This window comes from Dipodomys merriami, unplaced genomic scaffold (assembly GCF_024711535.1).
Source record: "Dipodomys merriami isolate MVZ:Mamm:240054 unplaced genomic scaffold, mDipMer1.0.p SCAF_12, whole genome shotgun sequence".
In the NCBI taxonomy this organism is placed as follows: domain Eukaryota; kingdom Metazoa; phylum Chordata; class Mammalia; order Rodentia; family Heteromyidae; genus Dipodomys; species Dipodomys merriami.
The window spans coordinates 23,564,976-23,585,779 of record NW_027202493.1 but is presented as its reverse complement, the minus strand read 5'-3'; the positions used below and the strand labels follow the sequence as shown (position 1 = coordinate 23,585,779).

Sequence of the window (20,804 nt, the reverse complement as noted above, 5' to 3'; positions counted from 1 at the left end):
TAAAGTGATGTACATGGGGAGAGGGGACAGCTTTAGAAATTGGTGTCCAGTCAATGGCATGTGGTTACTCCTTATTTCAGTTAGCTTCTCTTTTGACAGATACGATGCAAAAAGCTCAAGTTTCATGGTGATTATAGCACAACTCCGAAATCTTCATGCCTTCTTGATACCTCATACTTCAAAAGTGTAAGTAAAAAAAAAAAAAAAAATCACTGAAAAAGAAATTGGGGGATTTAAAAAATCTTTCCTATAAGATATTTTTATACTGTGATCAAGCAGTTCATCAAAATGAAGATATGGGAAAGACATAGCAGGTTGATCATGTCTAAGTCAACAGTAGATAAATGAGGAGGAGAAGAAAATGTGAGAAAGACAAATTAGATTTGGGGCCAACTGATTCATTATTAAAAATGAATTCAACTGAATCATTTTTAAGAATATGAGTCAAAAGCTGGATTTTAGTGAGACCAGCAAAGAAAGAAGGCATGGTGTTGCACTGGATAGATTAACTACAGAGAACCTTTCATCTTAGACTGGTCTGAAATTTAAAACACCCATCAGAAGTCCTCAGGGAAGACTGGTTTTGTTAGGTCCAACTGGGAAAAACGGCCCCTTCCCTTTGTTTTGTCTCCATGTGAAACTGCAGGTAGACCTCCTTGGTTCTCTCCCACAGTCCCCGCCCTGTACCTATAACCCAGGGAGTGGTCACTGCATACCTGGGGACAGTGGAAGGTCTCCCAGGCTCTGAGGTCACTTCCTCATCTACTGTGGCCACACCTCCCTCTCACCCTTCCCTATATAATCTCTCAGCCATTAGTTCCAGTGGCCACACGCGACTCGAGTGCAGCCTGGCAGTTTGACTCTCCTAAATCAGCTCCTTTCTGCCTGGAGCACATGGCGGTCTCCTGTCCACAGTCCTTACCTCTGGTGCCAAAATCTGGGAGGAGATAGTGTCAGGAGTTGCTGGATCCTCTCCACTTCTCTTTCCAAGGGTCAATCCTCCATCCGCCTCCTGGCGGCCCCTCCTCAGACCCAAATTGCCGAAGGAACCCCATGTCAGATCTTGCACCTATACACCCATTACACAGTTTCTTGTCTACATCTGGTGAGTGACTCCTACCTACAGGCCCTCTGTCGCTCATTTGACATGGAGCCATGGCACAGAGATTCCCCCACACCTTTTAGCCAGTCTCTTCTCAGTTTGGGGACACCTGAATCAAGAATTTGACTCTCAGCTGGAGAGACCTTGGGCAGACTGGGATGCCTTCACCTGTGCCTCCTTCTTTCTACATCCTCACAGACTCCTCCCTCTACGTCCTCACAAACATCCCCCCTCTACGCCCTCACCAAACTCCCTATAAAGGATTACAGAAGGCCAAAAAGACTCACGTTTTTTATTGCACTGAAGTCTGGCCACACACTACACCCTGCTCTAGGGTATGGCTCATCAGTTTGGCTTTCCCAATAAACTCTTCTGACTGAAGCATGTGGCAGTCCCCTTCAGCAACCCTTACAGCTTGATAGTACTAATATACTTCCCCTCTCCAATACTGTGATACTAGAATGTGTCATCAGTAGCCAAAAGGCTACTGTAAAGTAAATCAAGGAGAAGACAGTCCAGTAGAAAACCACAGGATACCCCCAAGAACTCATATTGTGAGGTTGCCTAGTTTTCTACCTCAACACCATCAATCACAATCATTGAGCTCAGAGTGGAGAACAGAATACCTTCTGCAGGTGTGGTAACTCCCAAAATAGCTTAAGACAATAGTAGCCCTCAACCAGCTGGTTGTACGGAATGTGCCTCTGCTCCCCAGCTTGCTTGGTGCAGTTACGTGTGTATCTGATTTGAATTTTCCCCCAAACACTTAGCCACATTTTTCTAAATCCATGTGTGAAAGCCTTGGCCTAAATAATGACACTGCAGTAAGTAGCAATGCATATAGAATATACCCAAGTATTCTTCTTCCCTCCAACTTCAAACTTCATTTTTGGTTGATTATAACAAGCAGAGTTGGTGTTTGTGTTGATTGACAGTATGGCTTGCCTGATTCCCATGTGGAGAGACCTCTCCTTCTGCAGAGCAAGAAGAAAAGCACCCCTGCTTGATTAGCCTCCTCTGCCTTTGCCTTGAAATCACTGAAACTGGCTCATGTTTGACCCAGAAGCATTTTGAGATGACACTAAGGGCTAAGTTACTGATACAAATTACTCCTACAGTCTGGAGAAACAGAAATTTCCTTCCCTCCATTCTAACTTTCTATAAACTTGTTTCCTCATGAAAACAGAATAATTTTTTTTAAAGACATTGTTCTGCTGAATTTCCAGCTTCCCAGGGGCAACAAGCTGTGTCTTAGTAAGGCTTTAAGTCAACAACATTGACCCAAGGCCCACAAGGTCTTTAAATACTGAATTTTATAATTAATAGTGATGTAAAATAAAAAAAAATATGACATCCCAGTTCTGCATTTGAATTTACAGTTTTTCTAATTAGAATATGAATTATATAAACCTAGAAATGAGGGGTAGGGAGAAAGACTGAATGCTGTTCTCTTACTGAAATTAAAAGGAAAATACATCATGCTATTTCCAAGAATTGTGGGTCTTCATATATAATGGGTGCTCAGAAAGAGCATTAGAAGTTACTGTTCTTCTGTAACTTTGGAGTTTACAAAGCAGGAGATTCTGAAGAGTTTGTTACATCTGTGAGTGCAGAGGTGCTAGAAAATGATATTTTTGAACTATGGTTGCATCTGTTTCAGATCTTGTTATAATCTGCTACGCAGCCTTTCTTTTCTCTAGTAGGATAATGTATTTCATTCCATTCCTGGGAAGTGGTCATTGGCAACTGTTGTTTAATACTCACAAGGGAGTATTCTTTAGGATAAGTCACCAGTGTCTACTTAGTGTGTTCTCATGTTCCCAGACTCAGAGATTACATATTTGGGAATTGGCTATACCTGGGGCAGGTGGGATGTTTAATCTGCATGTCCCCATGGACCTTCTTCCTCTTCTCTTTCCTATCATGTGCCTGGGCTGAAGTCCCATGGCAAGTGGCAGACTGGGCTGTCGCATGCTCAGGGGCACAGTCACTAAGGCAGGTTAAGAACAGGGCATCTACACTTGAACACAGACCCATTATATAGCAGCACTTTTGGTTGATAATGAACTCACAGTTCTTTGATTTAGCTCTGAATCCACTGTAATTGAAGTGCTTATGAAATTCATTCTGCTCTTGCTCTTGGCAGGTATTGTAGAGTTGCTGTCCTTCCCTCCTCAGCGGATGTCAGCTGTCTGTTTCGAACAAAAGTCCATGCACCAACAGAATCTGTGTTGTTCAATGACGTGTTCAGAGTGGCCATTTCCCAAACAGCCTTGCAGCAGAAGACACTGCGAGTTGATCTTTGCTCCGTCAGTAAACACCGCAGGGAAGAATGCCTGGTAGGGGCCTTCAGAGTTACCGTCATCATAGAACACTCAATGCTCAGTGTTCTGAGTGAGAATATGTCTTCTTCTATCTGTCTTGCTAGCCTTGAAACTACTCCAGACCTTCCAACACCTTGGGACACAACCAATAGTGGTTTCACTTTTTTTTTTTTTTTCTGAAGGAATAACTTTTTCTCTTTCTCATATTTCAGATTTTTTAAGACTTCTTATAAACTTTGCTATTCTATAAAGCTGTGTTCCATTTCTACTATTCCATGAGCACAGAAGAATCTCTTTTTATGACCATCACTTTGCAGAGTGTGCTTATTAGTCATAAAGCTACGACTTGTGCCTCATGTTCTGTCTATATTATCTTTTTAATCCTCAGGACAATCTGGGGAAAGATTGCTTGTGTAAGGGGTGATTATCCCCTCTTCAGATAAAGAGCTGCTTAGAGAGGGTCACACAGCTAATGAATGATGGAGCCAGATATCCAAAAGACATCCCACATGTAATTCACTGTTACACATTAAAATGAAGCATGACAGTTCATAGCTCCCTTTTGTAGTTTCTTTTCCTGGAGCTTCCAGGAAGAAGCACAGCAACTTTTCTCTGTGGTCAGTAGGAAACACATTTCATGATGAGCAAAAGTAATAGAAAACTATTAAGTTTTCTCCTTTTTCTTTCATGGTGTATGGGTACACATATGCATGTGCATGCCAGTATAGGGATTGAACACAGTATCTCACGCTCTCACCTAGATTTTTTTTTTTCTACTCAAGGATAGACTCTACCACTTGAGGCAGACCTTCACTTCTGGCTTTCTGCTGGTTAATTAGAGATAAAATTCTCACAAACTTTTCTACCCAAACTGGCTTTGAATCATTATATCCTCTGATATCAGACTTTTGAGCAGCTTAGCTTGCAGATGTGAGCCATCAGCTCCCTGCTTCCAGCTTCTTGTTTTTTCTTTTTCTTTTTTTTTTTTTTTTTTGTCAATCGTGGGGCTTGAACTCTGGGCCTGGGTGCTGTCCCTCAGCTCTTCAGCTCAAGGCGAGCACTCTACCACTTGAGCTACAGCACCACTTCCGGTTTTCTGGTGGTTTTATTGGAGATAGGAGTCTCATGGTCTCTCCTGCCCGGGCTGGCTTTGAACCACGATCCTCAGATCTCAGCCTCCTGAGTAGCTAGGATTACAGGCGTGAGCCACCAGCACCCGGCTCTTGTTTTTTCTAAAAACTAAAGTGTATGGTAATATTTGGTAATAAAGTTAGAAGGAAGCAAAGACTTGTTATGCTACGTAAAGGCTTTATTATATAATAAGCTATGTTAATTGATAACCTTTAAAAATAGTATGGTAGAATTTAGATTCTGGCTATGCATGATCTGGTGGAATATGAAAGCCTTTCACATGTACCTCCTTTAGACACTTACGTATCCAAAGAAATTTTTTGTTGATTTCTCATTTAAGATCCAAAGGAGACTTTTCATTCATTTAAATTTTTTGGTGGATGTTTTATTATGAGTAATAATTAAGTTACTATCATTAAAAAAAACTATAGTGGAAGCTTGAAAAGTTTTAAACTTAGCTGGGAAAAAATTTTAAACGTAGTGGTAGAGTCCTTGCCTAGCAGGCAAGAAATGCCCTGGGTTCGATTCCTCAGTACCATATAAACAGAAAAAGCCAGAAGTAAAGATGTGGCTCGTATGGTAGAGTGCTATCCTTAAGCAAAAGAAGCAGGGCTGGGAAGGTGGCTCAGTGGTAGAGCTCTTGCCTTGCATGCATGAGGCCCTGAGTTCGATTCCTCAGCACCACATAAGCAGAAAAAAAAAGCCGGAAGTGGTGCTATGGCTCAAGTGGTAGCATGCTAGCCTTGAGCTGAAGAGCTGAGGGACAGCGCCCAGGCCCAGAGTTCAGGCCCCACGACCAGACCAAAAAAAAAAAGCAAAAGAAGCTCAGGGACAGTGCCCAGGCCTTGAGTTTAAGCCCCAGGAGTGGCCAAAAAAGTAAACTTAATTAAAAATATATTCCCATCTTTCTAAAAATTAATAAGTTGCATACTTAATCATAAGATGTCAAAATCATGCTATGAAATAATCCTAGAATTGGTTTTTGGATTGGTTATTATTATTGAGTCAGAGCTAAAAATAGAAAACATCTTATGAGTATCATATTATTCCTACTCAAAGTCAGACTTACCCAACAATCTTTATAATATCAAAAGTAATAAATACTAACTTAACCATTTGATTTCTCTCTCTGTTTTTGTTTTTGATTGTCTTTCCTTCATTTTCTTATTTCCCATAGGCTGGAACTCAGATTAGCCTGGCTGACTTGCCATTTTCCAATGAGATTTTCACACTGTGGTATAATTTGCTTCCTTCCAAACAAATGCCTTGTAAAAAGAATGAAGAAGAAAACGAAGACTCTGTATTCCAATCAAACCAGCCGGTGGTAGATTCCATAGACTTGGTGAGTCAGAATTTAGAGAACAAAATCATTAAAACATAATAAAGTGATATGAAATATATAGTACTGACAGACCAGCAGGCTTTTGTGTACTTTCATCTTCCTTTTCTCCTTTAGCCTTTGATTCCAAAGGAAAAAAGAAAGATAGTTTCCATCTTTGCTTCAAATATGATTTACAAATAGATCACTGTGTACTGCCTTTATTGTTTTCAATTACCATAGACAACCTTTTGATTTGAATTTATATTTTTGTATATTGTGTTCACACATGTGGTTTCTGCTGTTAGTTTATACAGTTGATACTTTTGCATTCTTTCTTTCTCAGGGGTGGTAGTGGGGATTGTACTCAGGATCTTATACTTGCTAGGTAGCCACTGTACCACTTGAGCCATACTGTAGTCCTGTTGATTGTAGTTTTTCAGATTGAGATGTCCAGAAACAGCCACATGTTTTGATAGGGCTAGCATTGTACTTGTACATTATCCAAGAGGATATAGTTATCCTAACATTTTTCACGGTTTTCTCATCCATGTACGTGGGATATTCTGTTCATTTATTTCAGTTTTTCCTAACTTACTTCACCCATGTTTTCAGAGTCCAAATTTTCATTGCTCCTTTTAAGCTAATTCCTAAGTATTTTTTCCTATATGATACTATTGTGAGACTTTTTATTAATTGCATTTACAGATGGTTCATTGTACAACTGATTGCCTGTTTATCTTGTATCCTATAACCTTCAAATTAAGAACTTGTTTCTTATTTTGAGTTGATTTCAGTGGAGTTCTTAGGATATTTTGCAAGTAGAGATAATTTTACTTCCTCATTTCTAACTTTGTACATTTAATTATTTTTTGTGTTTTTTTTTTTTTTTTTGCATATTAGCCCTGTATAGAATTTCTAATACAATATTGAAAATAAATAGTTCAGAGAGATACTCTTCTCTTGTTTCTGATTTAGGGAGGAATTTTTCACTATTAGTTTTTGCTGTGAGTTTTTCATAGATAACCTTTTTTCAGACTGAAATAACCTTTTCATAGTATACTGAGTTTTTCATCATTAAAATAAGCTGTTGGATCTTTTTTCTACATCTACTAAGGTGGTCATGTAGTTCTTGTCTTTCATTCAAATGATACAGATGTTAAATGACTCTTCCATTCCTAGGATAAATCCAACTTGGCTTGGTGTGTATTTTTTTGTGTGTTTGTAATTCAGTTTGCTAATATTGTTGAGCATTTGTGTCTGTAGTTTCTTTTCTTTGCAATGTCTTTGGCTCTGGTTTTTGACAGCAGGATAATTCTGGCCTCATGAAATGAGTTAAGAACCATTTTCTTCCTTTCTAAACTTTTTGGAGAAGTTTGGAAAATTGTATTCAAGTGAAGCCCATTCACTGGGTCTGGACTTTTTCTTGCTTAAAGTCTTTTTGTTTAAAAACTCAGTCTCATTACTGATCTGAATCTCTCAAAAATGTTGTTCTCAAGTCAGTTTCTATACTTGTCTCTTAAAGAATTTGTCCATTAAAGCTAGATACCTAATTTGTTGATTTACAATTTCATAATATTATCGCATGGTAAAGTTAATAAATATGCCCTCTTCCTTTCTCTTCTTCTAATTGCTTTTGGTTTAGTTTTCTCTTTCCACATTTTCTCCTCTTCTAAGATGTTCCCTTTCTTGTTATCCTCTTCCTCCTTTTGTGCCAATCCTGGGGCTTGAACTCAGGGCCTGGGTGCTGTCTCTGAGCTTTTTCACTTAAGGCTAAATGCTCTACTTCAACTACAACTTCACTTCTGGCTTTTTGGTAGTTAATTGGAGATAAGTGTCTCTGCACTTAAGGCTAAATGCTCTACTTCATCTACAGCTTCACTTCTGGCTTTTTGGTAGTTAATTGGAGATAAGTATCTCTGGACTTCGTTGCCAGGGCTGACTTTTAACTGCAACCATCAGATCTCAACCTCCACAAGCATAAGCCATTTGTGCTCAGCTGCCTTTCTTCCTTTTTTAATATAACTGTTTACAGCTATAACTTTTCCTCTAAGCACTACTTTAGCAACTTTCCTCCTCCCTTTCTTTCTTATTTTTTTGCAATTTAAAGTAGGAATATTTTCACACATTTGTTAACTTCTCATTTCTTTTACTTCAGTATACCAAAACATATACTTGGTAAGATTTAAGTCCTTTTGAATTTATTGAAGCTAGTTTCATGCACTAGAGAAAAATACACAGTCCACTGTTACATGGAATATTCTATAGGTATTTATCAGATCTCATTGATTTGTGGTGGTGTTGCATAAATGCATTTGATTGCATTTTTATCCTATTCTTAATGTAGATCTTAGTAATTCCACATACGATTTTTTTCTTCCTTTATTAAATTTACTTATTTACTTAAACCTTTTATCACTTGTCTTTGACATATCTATATTGCCAGCATTACTACTCTTATCTAGAGGCATTATAAACTACATAAAGAGTTATTTGAACATAAGCTCTGTGTATCTACAGCACTCTATCTTATACCTGAGAGGAATACCATGTAACTAATGAGCAGGTAGCATATACACCGGACAAAAGAGAATCCATTTTCTACAGGACAGAATAAAATAGTAAGAGAGTTCACACCCTACAGTTCATGAGTTGCTCAGTTCTGGAATTTTCCATTTAATTCTTAGATTGGTTGGTAACAGGTAACCAAAACTATAGCAAGCATAACCATGGATAAGGCAGGACTGCTTTATATATTGTTTTGTTTCCATGGAGATAACAGCATGAATTCTTCGTAGAAACTAATCTCAACGAATTCCTTTACTTCAGTAGTTCACAATTTTAACTTCTTTGGTGTGATTATTACAGTATATTTTAGTGACTTAAAGTTCGAATCCCATAAGACATCATTACTGATATTTCATTGACAATCAGTAGTCAGATATTCCCACATCTTTCCCATATCGAATGGAGTTTCTTTCCTTTCTGAATTGCTGTACTTCTGCGAGGGTCATGTACCTTCTGCTGAACAATTCCCTTTAATATTCCTCTCAGTTGTATTGGTATCAATTTTGGCTTCACTTGTGAAGGACAAGTATTTTGAGCATTTATTCAGTTTTCTAGGTGGGCAGGTGTTCCATGAACGTGTTATAGATACCACTTTCTGTCATCTGGTTTTCATTGATTCTGTTGAGCTACTGAAAAACAAATTTAACTTCTGGTTCTTGAAAAATAATCTTTTGATACTTTTTTAGATTTTTTTTCCTATGATTTTTTCCCCCAGGAACTTTATTCTCACAAATGAATGCGGTTTTCCTTGTGTTTATGCTAGTGAAGTTTTCTGTCATTTTGGTAGGTTTTTTAAAAGCCTATTAATTGTAAACATTTAAATACCATCTCCAAAAATCTGCGGTGTACACATCACTTTGGGTCTGCCTCTTTTGTCATTTCTTTTGGCTTTCTGCCAAGTCTTGCTGGAATGCCGGCTAGTATGAGGGAAGGTAGAGGCTCTGGATGGCACATCTCTTCCGTAGACATGCTTCTGGAAGTCAAGTTTGAGTTTGAGACAATGACCTGAATCATCTGGGGGGCTAGATTTCCAATTTTTATCTCCCCAAGACCCTAGGAGACAGCAGAAATATCTCCTTAACTGTTTGAGGCTTTTTGTTCTGCAAAGATACAGTTTAGGAGATGCACATGCCTTAATAGGATTCTCATGTATAATATTGGGCTCACCTTACACTTCATTTCCTCTGACCCTTGGACTGCCTTGAAGTCTTGCACTTGGTGACAATCCTCTCAGATATCTGACTGACCCTGTGGCTGCAGTCCGAGGCAGCCAGACTCTTTAGCCTATGTACCTCATGCCTAGAATTGCAGATGCCACTGTGTCAATTGTGATGGTCCTCTTCTCTCTGGGACATTAACCTTCTAGTACTGATAACCTTGGTCACTCCTCATTGCTTCACAAAATTTGGGAGTATTTATTACTTTTTGTTATATTTCATTCAGCTTTTATATTCTCACAGTAAGAGAGTTGGGGTCTGGTACAAGCTGCTTCTTCACAGCTGGAAGTATCAGCCTGCATCTGAAGAAATTTCAAGTAAGTGTCTTGGAGTATATGATATTAATTGCCATATGTTTTACATTCTTCAGGATGCAGTGTCAGCCTTACTTGCAAGAACATCAGCCGAGCTATTGGCTGTGGAACAAGAATTAGCACAAGAAGAAGAGGAGGAAACAGGGCCAGCAGAAGAGCAACAGGATCTAGAAGGAGATTGGTAAACAGCTGCTTTCTTTTGCTAGTGAGAACACATTAAGGTGTTTCTCATGGGAAACTTTCAGGAAACGATTATAGTTTCATGTCTTAGCACTGGAATTATGAGAAACAATGTAGTTTCAAGGAGTTGTGGCTAGAGAGTTACAGGAGGTAATAGCAAGATTGTGAACAAAGTAACACATTAACCAGATTTTTTATTCTTCAAGTAATTTTTAACAATGTTTTCTAAGGTAAGACTAAGCTGTCAATTTTGAAAAATATGGTAGCTTATTGTATAGTCATAAGTAAGTTATAACTGGCTCTCTTTTTCTTCATAAGTTCATTTAGGTGGTGGTATGACACAGAAAGTAGCTTCAAATAGACATTTCAATACTTTTATCTTTTCTTGCTTCCTCCTCTGTGTCAATACTTTACCCTTTAAAAAAAAAATCCAGACTAATGTGTGTGTGTGTGTGTGTATACATACATATACATACATACATACATACATACATACATACATACATACATACATACATACAGAGATCTGTCTTTCCTGGTTTGCACTATTTTGTAAAATCAAATTCTAATGAATGCTTCAGGTTTTAAGTATATACAGTGTGTAATTTGTTGGGATTAATCTTGCTATATATAGTTGCTTATACTGTTTGATTGAACTACTCTTAACCCATATATTAATCTTTTGTGTATATGTAAATATGCATACATTAAACTTGTTAGAAGCCCAGAGTTTATCATAAATAACCAATCATGAACATGTAGAACAAAGGTCTACAATAGTGATAAAAATATACAGAGACTTTTGGCATATCAAAAGTCCTAGATAATAAATAATAACAGCACTGCAGAACAAAATTATGAGAGTGATTTATAAGGTCTCACAGTGTCTTTAAATACTAAGCTTTTTTCATGTTTGTAAAATATAACTTATTTCACACATATTTCAAAAAAATTCTTAGCATGTAAATAAAAGAACTTATAACTTAATCATTGCTTTTTTCCCCTTGTTTCATGGCCAGACATTTAACGAAACTAGATGGTACCATTTTTGTCTATATGCCACCAATTGCAGTTCAAGTTCAGCAGTTAGACCAGGTGCCAATGGCTTTCACCTATAATCCTATTTACTCAGGAGGCTGATATCTGAGGATTGTAGTTCAAAGCCGCCTGTGTAGAAAAGACTGTGAGACTCATCTCCAGTTAATCACCAAAAAGCCAGAAGTGGAGCTGTGGCTCAAGTGGTACAGCACTAGCCTTGAAAGACAGTACCAGGCCATGAGTTCAAGCTCCAGAATGTACATGCACGCATGCCCACACAACACACACGGTTCAGCATTAGGTATCAGTGGGCAGAAAATATTTCTATACAACAAGCATGAAACTCAACAAAGCATGAGGAATTCTGAACCATCCCAGCACTGTCTTCATATTCCAAACATAGACTGTCTTCATATTCCAAACACCATGCTTAATACCATCAGAATCTGTGTCATGGCTTCTATTAGAGATGGGGCCGTGTGACATTGGATCTTCAGGTGATTAGTAGTAACTCCTTTTATGTAGGGCTGCCTCTGCTAGATTGTGAGCACAGTCAGTAATGGTGTTTTTATCTATAGGTGTTTATTCACTCTTAGCTGAGAGTAAGCCATTCTCTTCTATGGTTTATTTTATAGTAAATTAATAGCTCACATGAAGTTGAGTTTAAAAGAAATCAGTATTTTTAAGTGCTGAGGTTAACTTTATTTGTGATTTTAATAATATTTCTATTTTAACATCTAGAAATTAGGTCAGATTTCTTAAGTCTTAAATTTTTAGTAACACTATGGTAACTTTGCTCCAGGTGGCTAGAGCATAAAATGATTATTTATTTTGTGAATTTTCTTTCTCTTTTTTTTTTCTTTTTTATGAGCCAAAGAAGAGCTTGAATCTATTGTTTATTTCCCAGGTTGCACTGGTTGTGAAGTACTTGGCTTAAAGTGTGTTTTATTTATTTATTTATTTTTCAACATAGGTTAACAATGCTAAGAGAGGCCTCTGACAAAATTGTGGCTGAAAAAGAGACTGCAGTTAAACTGGTAAAAGGCACTAGTTGTACAGAAGACTTAAGTTCAAGCACCAATGTGCTGCAGATGAGAGAAGATAGCTGTCAGAAGGAAAAGGAGTGTGCCAAAGACTGTAGAAGTCAGCCACCGACTGGAATTCCCACCCTGGTGAATATTCCGCTCTTCTCCTGCCCTGAAACAGAACCTTCCAGGCACTGTGTAGACTCAGAGGATGCTTATCTCTTCCGGTGTAATGCTGTGTCAGGATTTTGATCCAAAAGTTGAAGGCTTATATAAGGATAATTGCTGAGAAGCATTGTAAATGTAAATTTTTCTAATGGGCCCAAAATACTGATTCTTCACTTGATAAAAGAAAACAATGCTAGTTACTTTCTACCAGCATTCTGTGAATACTAATAATATTTTTAAAACTGGCCATGGTAATGCATCCTATAATACGCTGATTATCCCAGCACTTAGGAAGTTGAGGCAGAATCACAGATTCAAAGCCAACCTCTACTCTGTCGTAAGTAAGACCCTATCAAAAAATTTTTTTTAATGGTTTTCCTGAATTTCTTGAATAATTTTCTTGACAAAATTATATCAGGGTTCAAACTTTATTTCAAGAATGAAGTAAATATTTGAAGTTGATTTTGATTAGTTGGAATTCTGATTGAAATCTGTGACGATGGTGAATAACTTAGTTCAAGCCACTAGTACCAACCATATTAGAAAACAAGCAACTTCTCTCTTAAGTGAGGAGTGTGTTGAGGCCATTCCCAAACAGCTTAGAGTAAGTCTGTAAGCTTTGAGGATGCCAACACACAGGATGTTGGTAATGGAATTTTAAAAATGCCAGTCCTTTGGTTTTATTTATTTAATTTATTTATTATTGGGTGGGAGGTGCACGCATGTACACATGTATTGGTTTACTAGCATGTGCAAATGCTACTAGGGATTGAACCTAGCATGCTACATGCTAGGCAAAGGCTCTCTTAGTTGGGCCACATTATCCTAGTCCTAAATTCTCCATTCTCCTGCCTTTACCTCCTATAGCTGAGAATGCAGAAATACACCACCATGCCATGCAATATTTATTATTTAATAATCATTTATTCTTGGAAAACAAAACTCACCTGAAAATTAGATACTGTTTAATGATGATATTTTCCCAAATAGCATTCTTTGTAGAACCTGTTTAAGTCTAAATCTTCATTTTACATCTGGCCTATTACTGTAACACCTCTATTTGTGCTTTACCTCATTGAACAGCTATCATCCTACCTACTTACTTTCTGAGAATAATGTAGAACACCATTCTCCCATTTCTCCTCAGAAGTACTGTGTCCTATTATGCATGTCTTTCTCAAAGGGACATCCTCAGTGCTAGACAAGTTCCTGTTTAGCATCATTAGGAAAGGAGTATAAATAAATGTACACACAACTCTCAGTTCCAGAAAACTTGCCACCTTCTCTTTTAGGTTGATAAAGAGACAAATACTGATGAAGCAGTTCATGACAGCGTGGCAGTGCGTCCCAAAGAGCGGAGCAGCCTGAGCTCTCGACAGCATCCCTTCGTAAGGAGCAGCGTGATTGTGCGCTCGCAAACCTTTTCCCCGGGTGAACGGAGCCAGTACGTCTGCAGGGTAAGGTGACAGTACTCAGATGAGGCACTAGGAACTGTAGCTGTCTGTCCTATCATAAGTGGCCCATTCATGAGAAGAGATTGTCCATAGGACAGTCTGACTACAGATACTGTGGCTGAAAATGCTTGGAAATATGTGTATAGAGTATCACACGCTGAGGGTTCTTGTTGGTTTCTGTTTCCACAAATTTCATGTCCTGTTGGTTCTAATGTTATTGATTTGGCAAGTAAGTGGAATTTAAGATCTCAGTGCTAAGAATTTTTTGGATTTTTATGTTTAGAAACATTAAAGCTTCAAGTCTGTTTTGCCTACTTTTGCTCAATATCATCTGCACTTCACAACATGTTCATTTTGCTGAAATGAAACTTACAAATTGGATTTTAGAACAGAAATTCTGTTTAAATACCTCTGGACCCAATCAGGCTTATAGTTCCGTGAAGAAAATTATGGGATTTCCATTGTTTTCCAAATTCTGTTTCTAGAAGTATTTATGATTTATAGTGAGATAGGTTTCATAAATGGGTTAAAGATGCTTTTAAAAATCCAAATTTATTCATTCTAGTCAAAAATATTTGTAGATACTTTTCATTTCTGCACCTTGTAGAACTTTCATTCTTTTCAGTGAGCCAGGAATATGATGGGTAGATATCTTGGGTGAGAATCAAGGCTGAGGAAGACAGTAGCACAAGTTAAGGAGTTGAGAATGGGAAGTAGAGCCCAGAAGAGGCTTCCTTCATAATTTGACATTGAGCAGAGGGGTGAGGCATGGGCTCCCTCAACCTAGACTATTCCAGAGAGCTAAACTGTCTTAACTCTGAAGGTGAGCTCTGTAAAGCTTCTTTAAACAAACAAGTACTAGTTAAAAGTACAAAGCATCATTTTATTTTAAACAATATATAATAACATAGCACTTTGGATAATAACTGTCAAAAGGCGGTTACTGAAACGTTTTCCAGGAAAAAAAAAAGCTACTAAACTATAGAACTGGGAATAATGTATTTGGGGAGGATTTTCTTCAAGTAATTAAGTCATGAGCTAAGGATGTAGCTTAGTGGTGGTGGGGTAATAGTTTATATTATATGTATTTATTTTATTTGGTAAACCTCTTGATTCTCATTTCTACTGGTACTCTCTTATACAGTGACCTTTTTAAAAATCTTTGTTGACAGTTAAATCGGAGTGACAGTGACAGTTCCACATTGGCTAAAAAATCACTGTTTGTGAGAAACTCCACTGAGCGGCGTAGCCTGCGTGTCAAAAGGGTATGTATGTCCTCAGTCACCTCACACCATCCCAGACCCATCCAGATTCATAAATTGCCAAGAGTAAATTCCAGAAGAGTTGCATATTAGTGCTCCTTGCTGTCGGACAGTATAGTCATACAAAAATACTGTTGCTAAGTCAATTGGGGAGCCAGGGAGAGGATGTACTTGAAAGGATTCATTTGCCTATTGCTGGTTTAGAACTCGTGATGTTTAAGGCTAGAAATTAAGAGTACAGGGTCTCCAAAGAAGGGGCATACTGAGCCTCTTAGTGTGCCAGTGGTTTGAACACATTGCTTCTTTCTTTTTAGAAGTTGTGAATATTAAGAAGTTATACAAAGGTATTACAATTCCATAAATCAGGTTATGAGTACATTGCTTCCTGGACAGTGTCACCCCTTCCTTTGTTCTCCCACATTCCCCCCTTCCATCCCTACCCACATGTTACTTAGTTTATTTTTTACATTGTGTACACTGAATACACTAACTGCACTTGGTATACCCTTCCTCCCACCATTCCTGTACCCCCCTCCCCCAAAAACAAAACAACTTGTTTCCATTTCCTGGTACTCTTTAGAAACAGAACTTCAATTTGAACACATTTCCAACAGTGGCTGCGCTCTCTCACTGCATCACATCTGGTTCAGTGTGGGAGGAGTGGGAAGGAAGCCTGGCACCTCCCCAAGCAAGCGCTCCTCAGAGGGACAATTACATAGGTCATGTGTTTCTATTTTTCTTTATTATTTTTTAGCGCAGATGTTGTAACTTGCTTAAACAGTTATTCATAGAAGGTTAAAGTTACTGTTGAGTGGGTCAAGTGTTCCTGGAGGCCAGCAACCTCTAGATGATCTTGAAGGGAAAGTCTGATAAAATATTTAAAAGGTTGGACAGTTCAGATGGCTCACAAATTCCCGTTTACTTCAACCAGCTGAAATACTAAAAGAAAACTACTTGTTTGCTATTCCCATTCTGGCTTAAGATACGTTACTCGATAAGCACGGAACACGGTGTGCTGAACTCTGTCGACAGTGAGTTGGCTGCCGACAGGAGTCCATCATCCAGGAGAGGGGCCCAGATGTGTGCAGAAGAGTCAGAGGCATCAAGGGCAGTTTGGGCCTTGACCCCTGGCTAACGTGTCAGAGGGAAAATGGTAGCTGTAGAGCAATTCATAGGTGGGTGGTATGGGGAAGTGATAAGCAAGCACTAGGTACTCTGAAATACATGAACAGGGAACCACACAGGGCAGGTTAGGAGGGACCTGGGAAGGTGAGCTGTATTCATCATTTCTAGCAGCACCATGTGCAAAGTACTAAACACACAACTAGATAACGGCCCCTTGGTTTAACTTCCTACTTACCTGAAGGTAATAAAAACATAACTCCTAGCTGATGCCAGTGGCTTGTGCCTGTAATCCTAGCTACTTAGGAGACTGAGATCTGAGTATCAAGGTTCAAGCCAGCCCAGGGAGGAAAGGCCAAATGAGGTACATATCAAAAAAGAAGAAAAAGCCAGAAGTGGAGCTGTGGCTCAAGTAGTAGAGCCTTACCCTTAAGCACAAAAGCTCAGGGACAGCAACCAAGCCCCAGGAGTTTAAGCCTCAGGACTGGCACCAAAAATAAATTAATAAATAACTGTAACTATATATATATATATATAAAACTTGAAGGTCAATATGCTGACATTTATTTAGCATTGAGCATTTCAAGGAAAATATACAGTGTAAATCTTAAAGATTTCCACACTTAATGTGCTTGAAAGCACCAAAATTTCCATCATCTAGAATGAAAATTCTTCTTACCGCCTTTCTAAGTCACTTGTCTTCCTACTTTAGAGACATTTTAACCAGAAGTGTTGCTAAGTGAAGCTGAAAACGTGCAGGTTACTTATAAACTAAGTTCATAGACATACTTGAACCAGACAGAGGTTAATCCCGAAACACTGCATAAATTACGATTTTTAAATTGTTTTTAAGGAAGCAGGTATGGAAATGAGCAGAGAGTAAATTCTGATAGGAACTGCAGTATGAAAATAGTGTAGGGAGACTAAGAGAATAAAGCATTGGCAAAACACAGTGCAAGATGCACCCAAGTAGGAGGCAGGCTTAGGGATTTATGCCCTTGGCGTTGGGGTGCTGGACCTCTTCATCCGGCTCACAAGAATCAGTTGTGCATGTCTCTTTTCATGTCAGTGATATTACATGAATACTTTGAAGATATTATTAGACATATACCAGCACACCACTGCACATTAGAAAGACTGCATGGCTGGGTGCTGGTAGCTCATGCCTGTAATCCTAGCTACTAAGGAGGCTGAGATCTGAAGATAGTGGTTCAAACCAGGTAGGGCAGGAAAACCCTTGAGGCTCTTATCTTCAAATTAACTACCAAAAAGCCAGATTAGAGCTGTGGTTCAAATGTGTTACAGAAGCCTAATTATCTAGCAAACATCAAGTTGTTACAAAGAGGTAAAAGGCTAGGAGGAGACAGTCAAAGCTATCCCAACTTGGGCCAAGGCCCTGAAATAAAGGACAGGCTCAATTGGGCCTTTTCCCTTCTGTCTGTCATGAGCCCCACACTTGACCCAGATCTTTAAACTAGACCACTTACCATATTTGAGGTCCCCCTCTCTCCCCTCACAGAGTACCAATTCCTGTGAGGAATCTCTTCTTTGTTTTTGTTTGTTTGGTTTTTTTTGGGTCCGGTTGTGGGGCATGAACTCTGGGCCTGGGCGCTGTCCCTCAGCTCTTCAGCTCAAGGCTAGCGCTCTACCCACTTGAGCAACAGCGTCACTTCCAGCTTTTTTCTTTTTGCTTATGTGGTGCTGAGGAATCGAACCCAGAGCCTCAGGCATGCAAGGCAAGCGCTCTACCACTGAGCCACCATCCCAGCCAGGAATCTCTTCTTTTCCTCTCCCACTGCTGAGAATATAGGCAAGAAATACTTCCCTGTACTCTGTACTGATGCCTTCTTACCCAGCCTGGTTTGGTTCTGACCTGTCCTTCATCTGACTTCTTGTGGCACTTAAGATTCACAGTTTACAGGTTGCTTACTGTCTTATACCATTCTTCAAAGTCTTTGAAACATATCTCAGTCAGGTAGATTCCATGTCTGGTTCTTTGCTGTCATTTGAGGTGGAGACAGAAATGTGCAGATCTCTCCTGAGTTTGTACAGGCCTGTGCCTGAAAGTGATACACACCTCTCCTGCTCACCTTGTATGGTGACCAGAACAAGCCTCAGGGCCTGGTTATACCCTCCTAGGAAGCAAGGAAAACCAGTCCCATCATGTGCTAGCAAGAACAGGCAGGATAATGCCTACGTACGTAACAAGGGTATTGTGTTTTCTACTCCTCCAGACGGTTTGCCAGCCAGTCCTCAGAAGGACAGCCCAAGAATGTCCTGTGCGCACATCTCTTGACCTAGAACTGGACCTTCAGGCCTCTCTCACCCGCCAGAGTCGCCTCAACGATGAGCTGCAGGCCCTGAGGGACTTACGGCAAAAGCTGGAGGAGCTGAAAGCTCAAGGAGAGACGGACCTTCCCCCGGGTGTGCTGGAGGACGAGCGATTCCAGAAGCTCCTGAAACAAGCCGAGAAGCAGGTACGCCTCCCGTGCCCATCCTGGTTCAGCCTTCCATGTGGGAGGTTCCCAGTTTATTCCTCTTTGCATCTGTATTCTGGGCCTTGCAACATGCCCTTCCCCACAGTTGGAGGGCATTTTTTTAAACCTGGAATATTGCTAAAACATTGCCACCACCAGGCGGTAGATAAGATACCCCACTTACACACCTGCAGGAAGGAAGTGTGGCAGCAAGAGTATGGTCCTGGCATTCCTCCTCAGCATTTCCCCTGGCTCAACGAATGACATAGTATCTTTGAATTTTCGATGACTAACCCTCTGGACTCATTAGCCCCACTAATTCTAACTACATTGCTGGTTTTAATGCTCCTGGCTTTCCTCCTTCTTTCCTAATTTCGAGGTCATAACCTCTTGATATTCTCTCTTCGTTTCACCCTATAAACATTTACACAAAATAATATAAAAAAATTACTGATTTTAAAAAACAGAGTTTGTAGAATTTATTTTTCTTTTGACCAGGGCACACCATGTAGCTCAAGTTGACCTTAAATTTTCAATGTTCCTACCTCAGTCTCCAAAGTGAAAGGAGTTCAGGGATGTACCACCATGCCCAGCAAAAGTAGACTCCTTAAAAAGGACTGTTTCTGGAAGCTGTGCTGTGGCGCAAGTGGTAGAGCGCTTGCCTTGAGCTGAAGAGCAGAGGGACAGCACCCAGGCCCAAAGTTTTAAAAAAAGGACTGTTTCTAATATTCTGTCACCTAATATTACTGAATTTTTTTAAATCTGCAAAATATGAAATTGACTTGTTTTCCCAGGATTAGTATTTGTATTTTGACAGAGGAAAGTATATTCACATCCATATGTAATCCATAAATAGAACTTTTCCTATAGCTAAAATATTATAAATGCTGAAATATTACTTTCTTTCAACTTCTTTGGGTAGGAATCTGAAATGGAGTCCATGAGTATCCTTGAACTAATAGAAAATGTTTATAACATAAACTTCTTTTTCTTTTTTTTTTTTTTTGCCAGTCCTGGGGCTTGAACTCAGGGCCTGACCACTGTCCTTGAGCTTCTTTTGCTCAAGGCTAGCACTCTACTACTTGAGCCACAGCCCCACTTCCGGCTTTTTCTGTTTATGTGGTGCTGAGGAGTCGAACCCAAGGCTTCCTGCGTGCTAGGCAAGCACTCTACCACTAAGCAATATTTCCAGCACCACATAAATTGCTTTTGAATCTTCTAGTTGCAATACTATTGGGAACATTTAAGTCATTTAACTAGTGGTAACATTACTAAGTGGAACTCAGAAGTTTAATAATGAATTTCAAGAATCAAATGGATATCAGTAATTTTTTTTAATTTTTTTATTGTAAAGATACTATACAGAGGGTTACAGTTACATGAGTGAGGTAATGAGTACACTTCCTCTTGAACATTGTTACCCCCTCCATTGTTTTCCCCCTACCATCCCCTCCCTCCCTCCCTTCCCCAAGGTTCTTTTTTTTTTTTTTTTTTTGATTGTGATTAAGTGATTACTTAATTTCCGGAAATTCACAGTATTGTGGAATAATGATGCTCATTTAAAGTCACAAGTTCATTCTAACTTTCCTGGAGCAAATTGTCTATCACAGGAGCTCTAAGCAACAAAGCATATTAGTACCTAGCTGGGTATGGTGACTCATGCTTGTAATCCCAGCTACTCTGGCAATGGAGGCAGGAGGATTGCAAGTTCAAAGCTAACCCACACAAAAGTTAGCAAGACTCTATCTGAAAAATATAAACAAGAGGGCTGAAGGTATGGATCTTGTGGCAGAGCTCTTGCCTAGCATAAGGGAAAGGCCCTGAGTTCATTCCCCAGTAGTGCACCCCAAAAAACAAAAACAAACAAAAAGGAGGAGACCCAGGTATGCCAGGCCTGTAAGACTGGTCTCTTCTGGGGGAAATGTTGTGGTCAGGAAGAGCATTCACACTTGGAGAGACCCGATAGGCTCAGAACGCTGTATTAGTGCAGGCCCAGATAAATGCCAGTCACTGAAAGTTCTTTGACCAAGAGCCTACCAGAGAGTTGGCCCACAGAAGACTGTGACTTCACAAAATGGAAGGATCTACTATTACATTCTTTTTA

The 20,804-nt window shown here is 39.3% G+C and overlaps 1 protein-coding gene across 1 annotated transcript in view; it reads left to right on the top strand.

Annotated features, from left to right (window-relative positions):
• Wwc2 (WW and C2 domain containing 2) overlaps positions 1 to 20,804 on the top strand; it is a 176,509-nt gene that overhangs the window by 141,345 nt on the left and 14,360 nt on the right. Inside the window, exons 14-21 of the mRNA XM_070016431.1 lie at positions 100 to 186; positions 3,249 to 3,441; positions 5,735 to 5,899; positions 10,031 to 10,155; positions 12,166 to 12,364; positions 13,678 to 13,842; positions 15,012 to 15,104; positions 18,458 to 18,700. Coding sequence (XP_069872532.1) covers positions 100 to 186; positions 3,249 to 3,441; positions 5,735 to 5,899; positions 10,031 to 10,155; positions 12,166 to 12,364; positions 13,678 to 13,842; positions 15,012 to 15,104; positions 18,458 to 18,700 — 1,270 coding nt within the window. The remainder of the gene's footprint in view (positions 1 to 99; positions 187 to 3,248; positions 3,442 to 5,734; positions 5,900 to 10,030; positions 10,156 to 12,165; positions 12,365 to 13,677; positions 13,843 to 15,011; positions 15,105 to 18,457; positions 18,701 to 20,804) is intronic.